Source organism: Alexandromys fortis, unplaced genomic scaffold, assembly GCF_014885135.2.
Source record: "Alexandromys fortis isolate MF-2015 unplaced genomic scaffold, M_Fortis_MF-2015_v1.1 scaffold_360, whole genome shotgun sequence".
In the NCBI taxonomy this organism is placed as follows: Eukaryota; Metazoa; Chordata; class Mammalia; order Rodentia; family Cricetidae; genus Alexandromys; species Alexandromys fortis.
Genome location: NW_026068238.1, coordinates 587,467 through 602,059, shown reverse-complemented (window position 1 = coordinate 602,059; position 14,593 = coordinate 587,467). Strand labels below are relative to the sequence as shown.

Here is a 14,593-nt window from a genome sequence, read left to right as displayed (position 1 = left end):
CCCTCTCAAGAATGAAGAGCAGTCAGGGTTCCCTGCTCTGTGGAAAGTCCAAAGTCCTCCCCCCTCCATCCTGGTCTAGGAAGGTGAACATCCAGACTGGCTAGGCTCCCACAAAGCCAGAACATGCAGTAGGATCAAAACTCAGTGCCATTGTCCTTGGCTTCTCGGCAGCCCTCGTTGTCCGCCATATTCAGAGAGTCCGGTTTTATCCCATGCTTTTTCAGTCACAGTCCAAAAAAAAAAAAAAAGTTTCTCCTCCTATGTTTATTATTGCTAATTACACTTCCACACTAGTTGCTTTCATTTTGTGTCGTTTTTTTGTCTTTCCAACTACCATCACAATTACATGCTACTTTTAAATACATGTACAATGTGCCACAAACACGTGAATAAAAGGAAAACTAATCAACACAATAGGTAAAAATCATAATGATAGTCTCTTAGAAATTCAGCTTTGCCAATTTGGAGAATCGGGCTTACTCTTTTCACCAGGACTTTTTTTGTGCCTTTTGCTTTTGTTTTTGATTAAGCGAAAAAAAATTTTTTCCTTTAAATTTCAAAAGAATCTGAAGTCTTATATTATAAAACTGAATGTAATAAACAAAATCAAAGACTTATGATGTAGAATCATGTAGCTCTCTTTATTTGCAGCAAACCCAGATGGTGATTGTCTAGAGTTGAAATGGAAGACTTCCACTCTCCCTCTATATTGTCCCACTTAGAAAGAACTTATTATTGCAAGTTGGGTAAACTTTCTCTTAAGATAGTGTGGGTTACAAAAGCATAATCATATTTCAATGAAGCCTTCACTTCATTGAAAGAACAGAGTCTGGCCTGATGTTCTGCCACCACTATCTCTACTAGAAACCATTTCATGAGGGTGAGCCATGTTCCCATCCCTTATGCTGGTGCACATAAATGAACTTTCTTTAAGAAATGACATAACGTGAGCAAGCATGGCTGAAAATAATGGCATTCATTTTCTTAGAAATCAGGAGTGTAGTTAACTTGAAACTAGACAGGGGGCGCTGTCTAAAATAAAGGTCTTCACTTCTCTAATATGAGATTCTAGATGTTCTTACCTTTGTTTTGAACTTGGCAACCCTGTGCTCTCTGATGCCATGTGAGATAGGTTGTCTCTCCTGGATTTAGGTATATGAACTCACCCAGACACAGGTTGTATAGCGTTGCCATTCCCAAGATGCATAAACCCCAGTAGAATGGAAGTATTTAGGAAAATTACAGTGGTCTGACGAGCTCGGGATCCTTAATTAAGCTAAATACGCAACCAATCAACCAAAACCCAAAAGTCAAACAAACAAAAAAATGAAAAAAAAATACTATGTGGTGGATTATGTTCATAGGAAAAGTATCATTCAGATGTAGTCTTCAGGGATTAATATATAAATCCTACCATCACTAGCAAGCCATACTGTGGGTATTCTCACAGAGAGATCCAGAAACATGTTCATCTAAAATGTGCTTCTTTTAATATTCATCTTGAATAACCAGAGAACCAGAGGTCAATGACTATTTCTTAAGTATTTCTCACATCTGTGACCTCTTTAAAAATTTTACCTCTGTTGTTTCTGCAAACTATTGTGTTTCTTGTGACTTATACTTCAATCCTGTTGGGAAAAAATTACTTATTAAGATCATGTAGAGTTGGTCATTTTTCTCCTTATAACTGTGAAGTGGTAGGTATTTTAGTCCCTGGTAATTTTTGTACACACATGCAAGGATTTGTTGTCTAAAAACAGAGACAGAAAATTTTAATTAATTAATAAATAAATAAATTAATTAAAAAATAAAAAAAGCAAAAAATAAAATAAAATAAAGAAAAGCAGCACAATGTAGTGTAGATACTTTTTTTTTCTTCTTCTCTGAACAGGAATTTGTCCTCTTAGATGTTGGGTGATATTTGTGTTTCTAAAGCTTATCCACTCCAAACTTTATTTCCAACTTCTAAAAGGCAAAATCCAGAAATGCCTTCATCCAGACACTTGGGATAGTATTGTGGATGCACAAATTTAGAACTTTGGAAAAAAGTTGGTGAATAAGAATTAAGAATCTTGTAGTGATGTTTGTATTTTCTCTTCTCATCATTGACAACAACCTGACAATAAATACATTTCACAGGAAGCATTCTTTGTCTGTTTTTCACAAAAATCAACACTCCTCAATTATGACCTTTTCAGTGAGGAGGAACTCCAAGTAAATAATTAAAACATAATTTTTATATACAAAAAGTCAGCAAATAAAGTCTTGAATGAAATATTAGGTGATTAGATATTTGAGAAGAATGAGAGCGTATGACAGCTAGTGTATATAAGAGTCTACAATGTGAAGGAAAACAGCAGGGGTATCTAAGACCTGGTGGGATAGTGGGATGTTAACAATCGGTATCTATTAGGTGAAGGAGAGAATCCATAGAGCTTAAAGTGTTAAATTTACTTTTCACTAAAATGTTTCCTTAAAATTTCTAAATTAGCAGTGAATTTGTATTTATTCTTCCTCATTTTATGCAAATAAAATAAACACATTATTTCAGAAAGATATATGCACTCCTGTATACAGTATTTATCTATAGTCTCTTGTTTTTCTGGAAAAAATTTATTTCCTTGTGCACACTTAGATAATAATTAATATTATAGCAGTTTTATTCTGCTATGGTACAATGTAATTATATTTTAACAAATTTATCATGAATATTTATATTTTTAGTTCATGTTCACTTTCAATGTCAAACATGAACATATGGTCTAGTGAATTTGCTAATGTATTTGTACAAGTGAATATGGAGAGCTTCTCTATATTCAATTCCCCATCATTTCTAAATATTATCTAATATCCCATCATACTTTCTTTCTGTGAAATATCTGTTATTTTTGCTACTAATTGTAATTATTGCTGTATGAAAAGTCTGCAGTTTGCAGTGCCTTCAAACAGTGGCCAAGATGGAGAGCTGCTGTCTTCACATTTATTCACAGAGGAAATTAGGGACTTTGTTCTATTTCAACTGTTGTAATTAATACATGTGTTAATGTGGTTAAGATCGCTCTCTGGCCCTACCTGGCCTTCCCCTGTAATTGTCAGATGGATGACTACCTTAACTTCATCATAGAACTTTTATCCAGTAAATGATGGAAACAGATGCAGAGACCCACAGCTAAGCACTGGGCCTGTGGTGTGGAAAGTCCTTTTGTGTAGGTGTTGTTTTTATTGGTTAATAAATGAAAATTCTGCTTTGCCCTATGATCGGGCAGAATAGAGCTAGGTGGGAAAACTAAACTGAATGCTGGAAGAAATTAGACAGAGTCAAAGAAACGCCTTGTAGCTACCAGGGGAGAAAGACATAATCCACTAACCAGAATCTTGCTGGTAGGCCATGAGTCTCTTGTTAAAATGTAAAATAATAGAAATGGGTTAATTTAAGATGTAAGAGCTAGATAGTAATACACTTAAGGTATTTGGCAAAACAGTGTTGCAAATAATATAGTTTATGCGTGATTCTTTCAGGTCTGGGCAGCTAGAAACAAATGAGCAGCCTCTACCCACACTTTGTGAGACCAGTTGAAGCAAAGGAGGAGCAATAATATGAGCAAAGGGATCAAGACCATGATGGAGAAACTCACAGACATAAGACAGTGGGACTTCATTGACTAGACGACATCTGGGACCTGCACAGGACCTAATTAGGTCCTCTGAATGTGAGTGACAGTTGTATGGCTTAGGCAGTTTATGGGGCAACTGGTAGGGGGTTGAAGATTTATTCCTACTGTATGAACTGGCTTTTTGGAGTCCATTCCCTGTAAAGGGATACCTTACTCAGCCTAGATACAGGGGGGAGGGACTGGTCCTTCCTGAAGTTGATGTGACACACTTTGTTGACTCCCCACGGGAGGACTTGCCATCTCTGAGAAGTGGATTGGGGGTACAATGGTATAAGGGAGGGGAAGTGGGAGGATGGTAGTGGAGGAGAATGGGATTGGTATGGAAAATAAAAGATTATTTTTAAAAAATCTCTCTGGTATTCATTATTATATGTACAGTGAAGCTACTTAACATTTATATGCTACAGGATTATGTATGGTGAGAGAAGAAATGCATTAAAAAGAAATCAAATCTCTCAGATTCAAATTCATACTTTTTCAATTGCTAGTAATCATACTAGAAAAATTATTTTAATATCATACTTGGCACTAGTTTAGGAGTCTTCTGTACGGCATTCCTGTCTGTCTATCTCTCTGTCTATCTCTCTGTCCATCTATCAGTGAAAATTAAAGATGTGTGTGCACAAATACAAGAAGTTTAAATATTCTTGACTAAAATCAAACATCTTAAATATGAAGCTTGAACTTGCAACCCAAATGATTGATCTAGTGTGATAGCTGCACAGGAATAGTGTCTTGGACATGTAGCACTCTTTATTTTCAAGTTTTAAAAAAATGGACTGAATTAACAAAATTATATAGGCTTCTGGATCAACTTGTTTGGTGTATGAACAAGGGCTGTTTTGTTTGTATTCCTGTTTTATGCGTTAACATAAAATTGAATACTTTTAACTATTATGAATATGTATATTGTAACAAAGATGAAAATAGTACATAAAATAATGTTTCCTTGTTCTAGTATTGTTCTGAACAATATATATGCTGAGTAGAATTCTCCTTTATCTTGATTGCTCAAAATTGCAATGATAACCATCACTAATGATGTCTTGATTTAACATTTCTATTGTAGCTTCAGATACTCTTGAGTTCTATAGTTCATGAGAAAATTATAAAGAACTGGACTAAGCTGCTTGGATTATATCAACGAAATGTCATGCCTAAAGAAAAGACTTGGATAACTCTCTCTTGAATTTGCTTAGTCTTCACGCCATAAATGATGGGATTGACTGTGGGTGGTACAACCACATAGAGGTTAGCAAGGAGAATGTGCACATGCAGTGGTATACTGTGACCACCAAAACGGTGAGCAATGAAAGAGAAAAAAGCTGGTGTATATAACAATAGTATTACACATACATGGGAACCTCATGTACCCAGAGCCTTGAGTCGGGCATCCCGAGAAGGAATTCTAAACACAGCATTAAGGATAATGATATATGAGATAATTATTAGTATCACTTCTATGCTTTTGGATAATAGTGCCATTATTATCCCATAGTAAATATTGACTTTGATGCTGTCACAGGCCAACCTGGCAATGCCCATGTGTTCACAGTAGGAGTGTCGAATGATGTTCCTCCCACAGTAAGTGAGCCGATAAACAAGGAAGATCAGGGGGAAGCAGATGAAGAAGCTTCTAGTCACAGATGCAATGCCCATTCTGTTGATGACAGATGAGGTTAGGATGTTGGTGTATCTTAGTGGATAGCAGATAGCCACATAACGGTCAAATGCCATGGAGAGCAATATACCGGACTCTGTCGCAAAGATGAAGTGAAGAAAAAACATCTGGGACACACAGCTAGCAAAAGAAATGCCCCCAGCCTGAAACCAGAAGATTGCTAATACCTTTGGAATTGTTACTGTGGACAGGAAGACGTCTGCCAGGGCCAACATGGAAAGGAAAATGTACATGGGTTCATGAAGACTACGCTCAGTGGAGATCAGCAATATTAGGAATATATTGCCTAATACAGCTACTATGTACATTGAACAGATGGGGATGGAGAGCCAAATGTGTGCATCTTCTAGTCCTGGGATCCCAATCAGGGTGTACCAGATGTCTCTGAGGTTGGTGTGATTTAAAGAGATTGAAGATGTCATCTTTTCCTCTGCTGTTTGATACTGGAGATAGTGATGGAAATTAATCATTAACCATAGTTAATTTATTGAGAAAGTAATTCAGAAATTACTTGAGAATGAATTGTCAAAAAATTTAAAAATGGAAATGATATTTAAATATTTTATAATTAACAGATAATAAAACAGGAACATTTTATGACCAAAAAATAAACTAAAGTTTTATAATATTTGTATTACTGGCAATTGTGAAATCTGCAATATTTTCAGAAAGCTTACATGTACTTGACATGGATTCCAAAAATTGTTCTCAACACTTTATGAAAATGAAACTCTGTAAAAGGCTGTTACCTGATTGATGATTTCTAGTGATTCAACACATTTATCTCTTCTGGAGTTTTGAAAAGTAGTCAGGACATTACTATCATGGTTATTGGAAGATGAGCTTGAGACTGGTGCCTTATACCATTGGGCTATCCTGGCACCCTAAGTCGTGTCCTTTTGGATATGAAGACTACTGAGTCAATGACAGCCAACCTCCACATTTTATTATGAAACATTTCATCAAAGAGTCATTTTTTTTCTTTAACAATTTGTGTGGAATAAAAGAAAACCAAGACTGTAGGTCCACTCATTGCGTGCAGTGTTGCATTAGCATAGCATTGTGATGTGATTTCACTACTATGGATTTGTTTCTCAGGGTTGCAATCTGCATGTGTTTCTGGTAAAAAACCCACTAATTCTATTCTAGCAGTACACCTTGTTTTCTTCTCTTGCAAGCGTCATACTTGTACCACATATCCTGATTTTTAATATCTTTTTTGCATTATAGTATGTGTTCTTATTTTACTGTTATAATATTTCCTTGCTATTAGTATTATTAACACAATCATTAGTCAATGTGTCTTTAGTATTGTTGTGTTGAATCATAGTTGAAATAAAACTATTCAAGCCATCGTGAGTAAAATGTTAAATAATTAATGAGGCATAAGTCATCTTATGTCAAAAAGCATTGATAATGTTGGGTTTTAAAGAACAGAAAGTTACCAAACAAGGGACTTGAAGAGCATCATCATTCAAGAATAGAAAATCAGAACTGGACAGAATCAAAGGATCTTGGCAAATTTCTTTTTTCTTGATATAGGCCAGAGAAATGAGTTATTTGTCACTTTGCAGGTACAATGGTGAACAGACAATTATAGAATTAAAATTATATAATGGTAAGAGAAAGTCAATGAAAGTGGTTTTCTATGTCTATTGAGACAAAACAAAATCCAGAAAGCAAAGGACCATATAGAAGATTTTCAAAAACTTCATATTACACCAAGATATTTTAATAAAACAAATGCAAATAATAGTTTCAAAGAGATTTGAAAATAATATGGCTTAGAAAAGAGATAAAATCAATTTAAGAAGTGTTGTAGAGTACAAAATATATATTAATAAATCTTTATCTTTTAGTAGTGAAAGATCTAGAATACATGATATAGAAGTTTGTGTTTTCTGAGGTAATATTTTGCTTTATACCCAAGGTTGTCTTGAAGTGGCTTTCTAAATGCTGAGGTTATGGAGTTTGCAAGCATGCACAGTCTTTGAAGGACTTTTTAAAAGTATAACTAAGGACCTTTCAGCAGAAGGAGAGATTGTACAGGTTCATCTAAGTGTCTGCAGATTTCTTGCTTGAATGATTGCTCCTTACAGGATGCAGGAGCAGTCCAGGGTAGTGATAACAAGAAAAGGACAGCTCTCCTACAGTTAAAGTGTATGACAAGTGCGCTAGCAAATTATTCTGCAAGATGGTGCAACACACGTGAGAAAGCAGGTTTGCTTAGAGCACACTTTGTTCCTGTTCACGTGATAGGAGTCATGTATATTATTCTTGATCTCAATCCTTACAATCTGTTCTTTCTATGATCTGCAGCTAAGATTCTGTGATCATACTGTCATGTCTTGCGTTCACCATAGTAATTTATATTTTACATATGAATTTTCTATGAATCTGTATTCCTATGTATCCCAGAGAGAAAAAGACATTTTGATAATGGGGGATGGCTCAGACAACCCATAATTAAAAGAAGAAAAGATGGCGTGATACTCAAAGTACTTAATTTCATCTTCATTCCTCAACTCAGTCATTAAGCCCTGACCTAAAAATCACTAATAAACTACAATTCACATCATATCACTTTCTCCCTAATAATCAGTGCTTACCCTGATCAAGAAAATGATTCACAACAGGTTTGGGACTATGTTCATCAGCAACCAGGCAAGAGAAGGCTTAGTAAATAACTGTTAGCAAGCCTGTGTTATTCTCTGCTGTCTATTGTACATGAATTTATTACTTAGATATGAATAAAGTTCACTTTTATTCTTCTAATTACATCAATTATATGATGTATATTTCTAATTACATAAATTCTAAGATATTTATTTCTGCTTTACATATTACTTTGATTTAAACTCTTATAAAAACTCTACACTATCTCCAAATATTGCATTACCAGGGGATTTTTTTTTAATGAAGTACAACGTACCATGAGAAAGTTTTGCAATCACAGCTCTTGCTTTCCTCACCCACTATGCCAAGGCTCCTTATGTGTTTTTTTTTTTTTTTCATTTCTGTCATAACCAAGTGAGGGAAACTCCTGTTGCACTTCATTTCTAAGGTGGATTCCAAATGAGAAAGTTGAAAGGAAAAAAGAACCTACAACATTGTCAGGTATCCGTCCTCATTTGTGGGTTAACTACCAGGGACTGAGTACTGATAAATGGATGATTGATAGGTAACTGTATGCTTGATTTTTTTTTGTATGTTTATATTTATGTTGGAAACTGCACATCATTCATATTCTGAGCTAATTCTCCCTCATCAAAGTTATCCATTTAGAATGATATAAAACACTTTTCGAGGAAACTTTGGTTGGATCAAAGAGTATTGATTCAATATGTTCAACTACAACTATTGATAGCTCATGTTATTTCAATAACTGAAGATAGAGTTCCTTCCTCAACCTTAGGTCAACTAAAACAGCAGGTATGATATGGCAGACCCATTGCCTCTCCCATTTGAATTAGGATGCACTCTGTCTGAAACAAACAATCAGAAGCTACCCTCTGAAGGCTGCAAACATCAACTTTCAAGTATGGAATACACTATGTTGTTACCTCCTCTAGGTTGCAGCTCTGGTCTCCCAGTTGTTCTGTGAGATAGGTTGTCTCTCCTGGTCCATGGGCTGGTCATACAGCTTTTACAATCCCGAGAGATTGAAGACTCAGTGGAGTGAGGAATACAAGAAAGTATATACAGTCCCACGAGTACTTTAATTAAAGCAAAATAATCAAGCAAATGAACAAACTAACGGAAAACTAAAGGCACATTGAATGCATAAATAGTGTGAGAAGAACATTATTCTGAGACGACATAGACAGACTAACGAAAGCTCTATCAAAGGCAACAACCCACACTATGGCTGCTTTAAATGAAAATACAAAGAAAGATTAGATAACGTTGCAGCAGCCACTTATAAAATGTATGATTTTTTGTGAGAATGTGCTTATGTTATTGTGTTAGAAATCTACAGCGTACTAACTTTCAGCCTCATGAAAAGACTTAATAAACCACTGAGGTGAAAATATTGTATAATTTATCGTCACCTATCTCCTTTGTTGTGTAAGAATCAACCTGAGGGTTTATTGCCTAAAGGCAAGTGCTGTGCCACCAAGAATACAAATATTCATCATCCAGGAATTTTGAAGGTTCTTTCTTCTATTAAATCTGATTCAACTATATCTATATCTATCTATCTATATATCTATATATATATATATGCCTACCTAGTGGTTTTCCTGTTCATAATTTAGTTTAAGAACAGATATGTAGGAAAAGAACATACACTATCCATTTGAATGCTCTTAGCACATCTTAGTTTAAAATACATTCCCATATATCAGTTATTAAACTCATGAAATAACCAGTGTTATATTTTTATACAAAATAAGTAATGGTATTAGAAATTCATGGCACATAATTCACCTGAACATATAGCAAATAAGCAGACTGGAAACTATGCTCATCACTTTGTTGAATAGTATTTGTATAAGGCAACACTGGAATCAATCCTAATTTAGAGTGATGAATAAAATAGAAATTAATTCTTTAGTACAGTAATAAAGCTACTTATTTGACATTGAAAAGTGTTCAGTATATTATTTCCTATAAGTGAAACCTATTCATATATTATCATATGGATTATGATTGATGAGTTTTACTTATGATAGATGATGAAGAGACAACAGAGTATCATGGATGATGCAGAATCACACATAAAAGTATATCCTTCAGGGTTATTTAACCTTACAATTGTATAATGCCAATGGATATTGTTTCTATATACCAAGAACAAATACAGATGCCTGAGATATGCTTGAATTCTTTTCTCCATGGAGAATGGAATAGGGTGAGATTATTGGAAAGCTATATTAAGTTTCCCTGGGTATGGAGAAATCTTAGAATCTCAATGTCATATTATTTTTTAATCTGTGAGTTGAAGACACCCTCAAGTCTGCATAAAATGCATACAGTAAGGATGAAGTAGAAGGCACAACAGTGTGTCACCCCAGGTATGACCCAGGTTCTCACAATGATTTTTCCTAAATCTGAAAATCCAAGAATATTTAATAAAAATGTCAGCATGATGGACTTCTGCAGTAAATAAGATACTTAAAAAATGATTTAAAAACATCATGAGAGATTTCTTTATGGTAATAGACATGCTACTCTGTGGTAGCAGGGTAGGTTTGGTTTCTTAGGAAATGCTATATGACATTTCCGCTAAAGCAGAGTTCAATGCCTACAGGAGAGAAATGCCAAGATAAAGGTGAAGGATTCTAGAGCCAAGACATTATAGCTGTGTAGATGACATTGTTCTTTACTAATGTCATAATGCAATCCCATATAATAAATGAAAATTCAAAGAGCCAACGTTAAAAGAAAGTCAATGGTAGTATCTTATATATTATGATTGGGAAGAAACTATAACACAGAAATTCAGGGTTGATTTTTTTTGTTATTCATGGAACAAAAATGTAGTAAGGACAATTTTGTCTTCATCCTGACATTCAGTGAAATAAAAACTGTAAGTGAATAGCAAGGGCTGAATAAAACAGTCTTTAATACATTCATAGAAAGGCAGCACAAACTTATGAGCATCTTTCTGCACTGAGTAATTTGTTATATTTTTTTTATTTTTTTTGGTTTTTCGAGACAGGGTTTCTTTGTGGTTTTGGAGCCTGTCCTGGAACTAGCTCTTGTAGACCAGGCTGGCCTCGAACTTACAGAGATCCGCCTGCCTCTGCCTCCCGAGTACTGGGATTAAAGGCGTGCACCACCACTGCCCGGCTGCACTGAGTAATTTGATTTAGCTAGAAAAGAAAGTTTATTTATAGAAACTGACAACTTCTTGCATGGAAAGACAGGATAAACTCAATTTTCTGGGATTTTTAGTTCTGCAAAGGAATAACATTTCAACATTGTTATTTAATTTCAACTCAAAATTGCCATGACTAATTTTGTCATAAACTTTCATGTTGATCCTTTTGCTTTAATCTGCTGTTGTGCTCTTAGTGTACCCAGTTATTCTCAGAGCACTGTGTGCTGTGCCCTGGGATGCTCAGAGCACTGCACACAGATTGATGAGTATGCCCTGTGCTATAGTCTTTGTTTAGTGGTTTACTTTTAACAAATGAACATAAATCACTACCCCAGATTCTAATGAAAATTTATGCTCAGTGGAAGTAAAAGCTGATCTCTGAGGAACTCTAATTTAATGAGTTTATTCTTACTTAAGTTACATTTGTTTTGTTTGTAGGAATCAAATTATCATTGTATCAATTAACTTAGCATTCTCTACTTTTAATACATAGAAATGCCAAATTCTTCCTCTCTGGGCCCTGGAAGCCATCCTCGAGGAAGGGCTAAATAGAGCCCCTGACATAGCTCTCCAGTGATATCCCAGGACTTATCAGTGAGTACAGAATGTGTTCAGTAGTAGTTTTATTACAACTATATGTAGAGGGGCTAAACATATGACATAGCATTTGGAGGAAAGGGCTTTGGAAAATGATGATGTTCTATAGGTACAGAGAAAATTATAAGATTACTGGAAAATGCCTATAAAGACATCTTTGCACTAGTCAAAGTGTGTGTATAACTAAGTGATTCGTTTAAGACAATCATAGCAGTGTTGCAGGGATGTGTCCTCTCTCCAATGCTCTTTAATATATTTTTGTAATTATAAAAGCAACAGCCCTGAAGGATGACGAGATAGGTTTTGTGTGAACCAATAACTTGTGTTTTGCCGACTGTACTGCACCACTTGCTGAAAGTCCAAATGAGCTGAGGCCATGGTAAATAGAGTGGTGGAATTCAGTGAAAACTTTGACATTAAAGCAAACATTGAGAAGATTGATTAACAACACATGGGAAGGGGACACAAGATGTTAACACTGTAATAAAGAATCAGAAACTTGAGCAAATAGTCAACTTTGTCTATCTGGGAGGAGACCTCAGTTCAAAGGAGGAAATTATTTCAGACATCAAGAGGCGTATAGGGATAATGAAAACTACATTCCATGCACTAGGAAAGACATAAGGAACATAACGACAACAACAAAAATATAAGTACAGGAGACACCTGTCTTGAGCTGCCTTCTTTACAACTCCAAAACCTGGACCATGAAATGCTCCTAAGAGCAGTGACTGAATGTGTTTGAGATGGCACATCTCTGGATGATTCTAAGTGTCACACGAAGGGTAGGCCGTACAATGATGACATGAGGAAACATCTCCATCTCTAGAAGGAAGTAAACGACTGGGTATGGCAACGGTGCTTGAGATAGTTTGGCCATGTTATGAGAATGAATGGCAGCAGATCCCCAAAGATAGCACTGCTTGGAGAAGTGTACGGGATAAGATGGAGTGGAAGGCCCAAGGAACACTGGGTAAACAGCATAAAGGAAGACTGTGGAACCTTGGGTATGACAATAACACAAGCGTCTAGGACTGCCCAGGATAGGAACAATTGGAGATCTGCAATAAATGGTCTGCCTATGCATGCTTTAGCATTACTGGGGTATTGATGATGATGTAGGGAGTACCCTATGGATTCTTCTCAGCTCTGATTACAGATTGCTGACCTCAGTCTTAAACACTGATTTGTTGCCAACTTGTACTTTTTACTTTACTCCTTAGATTTTTTTTATTTTTATTCTGATGTTGAGATTAAAACAACTAGATTTGAGCTTGGCAGTGGTGGCGCTTTTATTGGTTAATGAATAAAGAAGCTGCTTTGGCTTGTGATAGGGAAGAATAGAGCTAGATGGGAAAACTAAACTGAACGCTAGAAGAAATTAGGCAGAGTCAAAGGGACACCTTGTAGCTACCAGGGGAGAAAGACACTAGCCACTAGCCAGAACCTTGCTGGTAGGCCATGAGTCTCATATTAAAATAGAAAATAATAGAAATGGGTTAATTTAAGATATAAGAGTTAGTTCTTATAAAACACTTAAGCTATTTGGCAACACAGTATTGCAAATAATAGAGTTTCTAAGTGATTATTTTGGGTCTGGGCAGCTGGAAACAAATGAGCAGCCTCTATCAATACTACATTAGTCCAGTTGGAGCAAGAGAGGAGCAATAATATGAGCAAAGGGATCAAGATCATGATGGAGAAACTCACAGACACTAGACAGTGGGAGTTCATTGACTGGATGACAGCTGGGACCTGCACAGGACCTAATTAGGTCCTCTGAATGTGGGTGAGAGTTGTATGGGTTGGGTTGTTTGTAAGGCCACTGGTGGGGGGTTGATGATTTTTTTCCCTAGTGTATGAACTGGCTTTTTGAGGCCCATTCCCTGTTCCTGTTGAGGGGTACCTTACTCAGCCTAGATACAGAAGGGAGAAACTTGGTCCTTCCTTAAGTTGATGTGACAGACGTTTTGACTCCCCATGGAAGTACTTACCCTCTCTGAGAAGTGAATTGGGGATGGAATAGGTAGAAGGTGGGATAGTGGGAGAATGGTAGAGAAGGAGAACTGGGATTGGTATGGAAGATAAAACATTATTTTAAAAATATTTCTCTGGTAGTCTTTTTTATATGTACAGTGAAGATACTTAACATTTACTCGCTACAGGATTATTTCCTGTGAGAGAAGAAATGTAATTAAAAGGAATCAAGTCTCTCAGATTGTCAAATTTATATTCTGTATTAATTGCTAGTAATAAATAATAGACAAAATTATTATTTTAATATCATACCTGGCACTAGTTTAAGAGTTTTCTATAGGTCATTCATTTCTGTCTATCTATCTATCCATCCATCTATCAATGAAAATTAAAGATGTATGTATACAAATGTAAAAAGTTTAATTATTCTTGACCAAAATCAAACATCTTAAATATGAAACTTGAACTTGGAACCCAAATGACTGAATTAGTCTGAAACTGCAGGCTCTATTTGTTTGGTGTATGAACAAGGTCCATATTGTTTATTTTCCTGTTTTGTATGTTAACACAAAATTAAAAGTTTTTTAACTGTTATGAATATGTATGTTGCAACAAAGATGAAAATAGTACATGAAATAATGTGTCCTTGTTCTAGTATTGTTCTGAACAAGATATATGCTGAGTAGAATTCACCCTTATCTTGATTGCTTTAAAATGAAATGATAACCATCACTAATGATGTCTTGATTTAACATTTCTATTGTAGCTTCAGATACTCTTGAGTTCTATAGTTCATGAGAAAATTATAAAGAACTGAACTAAGCTGCCTAGATTATG

The 14,593-nt window shown here is 35.5% G+C and overlaps 1 protein-coding gene across 1 annotated transcript; it reads right to left on the bottom strand.

Annotated features, from left to right (window-relative positions):
- Positions 1 to 4,814: 4,814 nt before the first annotated feature.
- On the bottom strand, positions 4,815 to 5,777 carry LOC126493925 (olfactory receptor 52Z1P-like). The gene is given in 1 exon segment (XM_050131065.1): positions 4,815 to 5,777. A coding segment is annotated over 1 exon segment (963 nt).
- Positions 5,778 to 14,593: the final 8,816 nt, after the last annotated feature.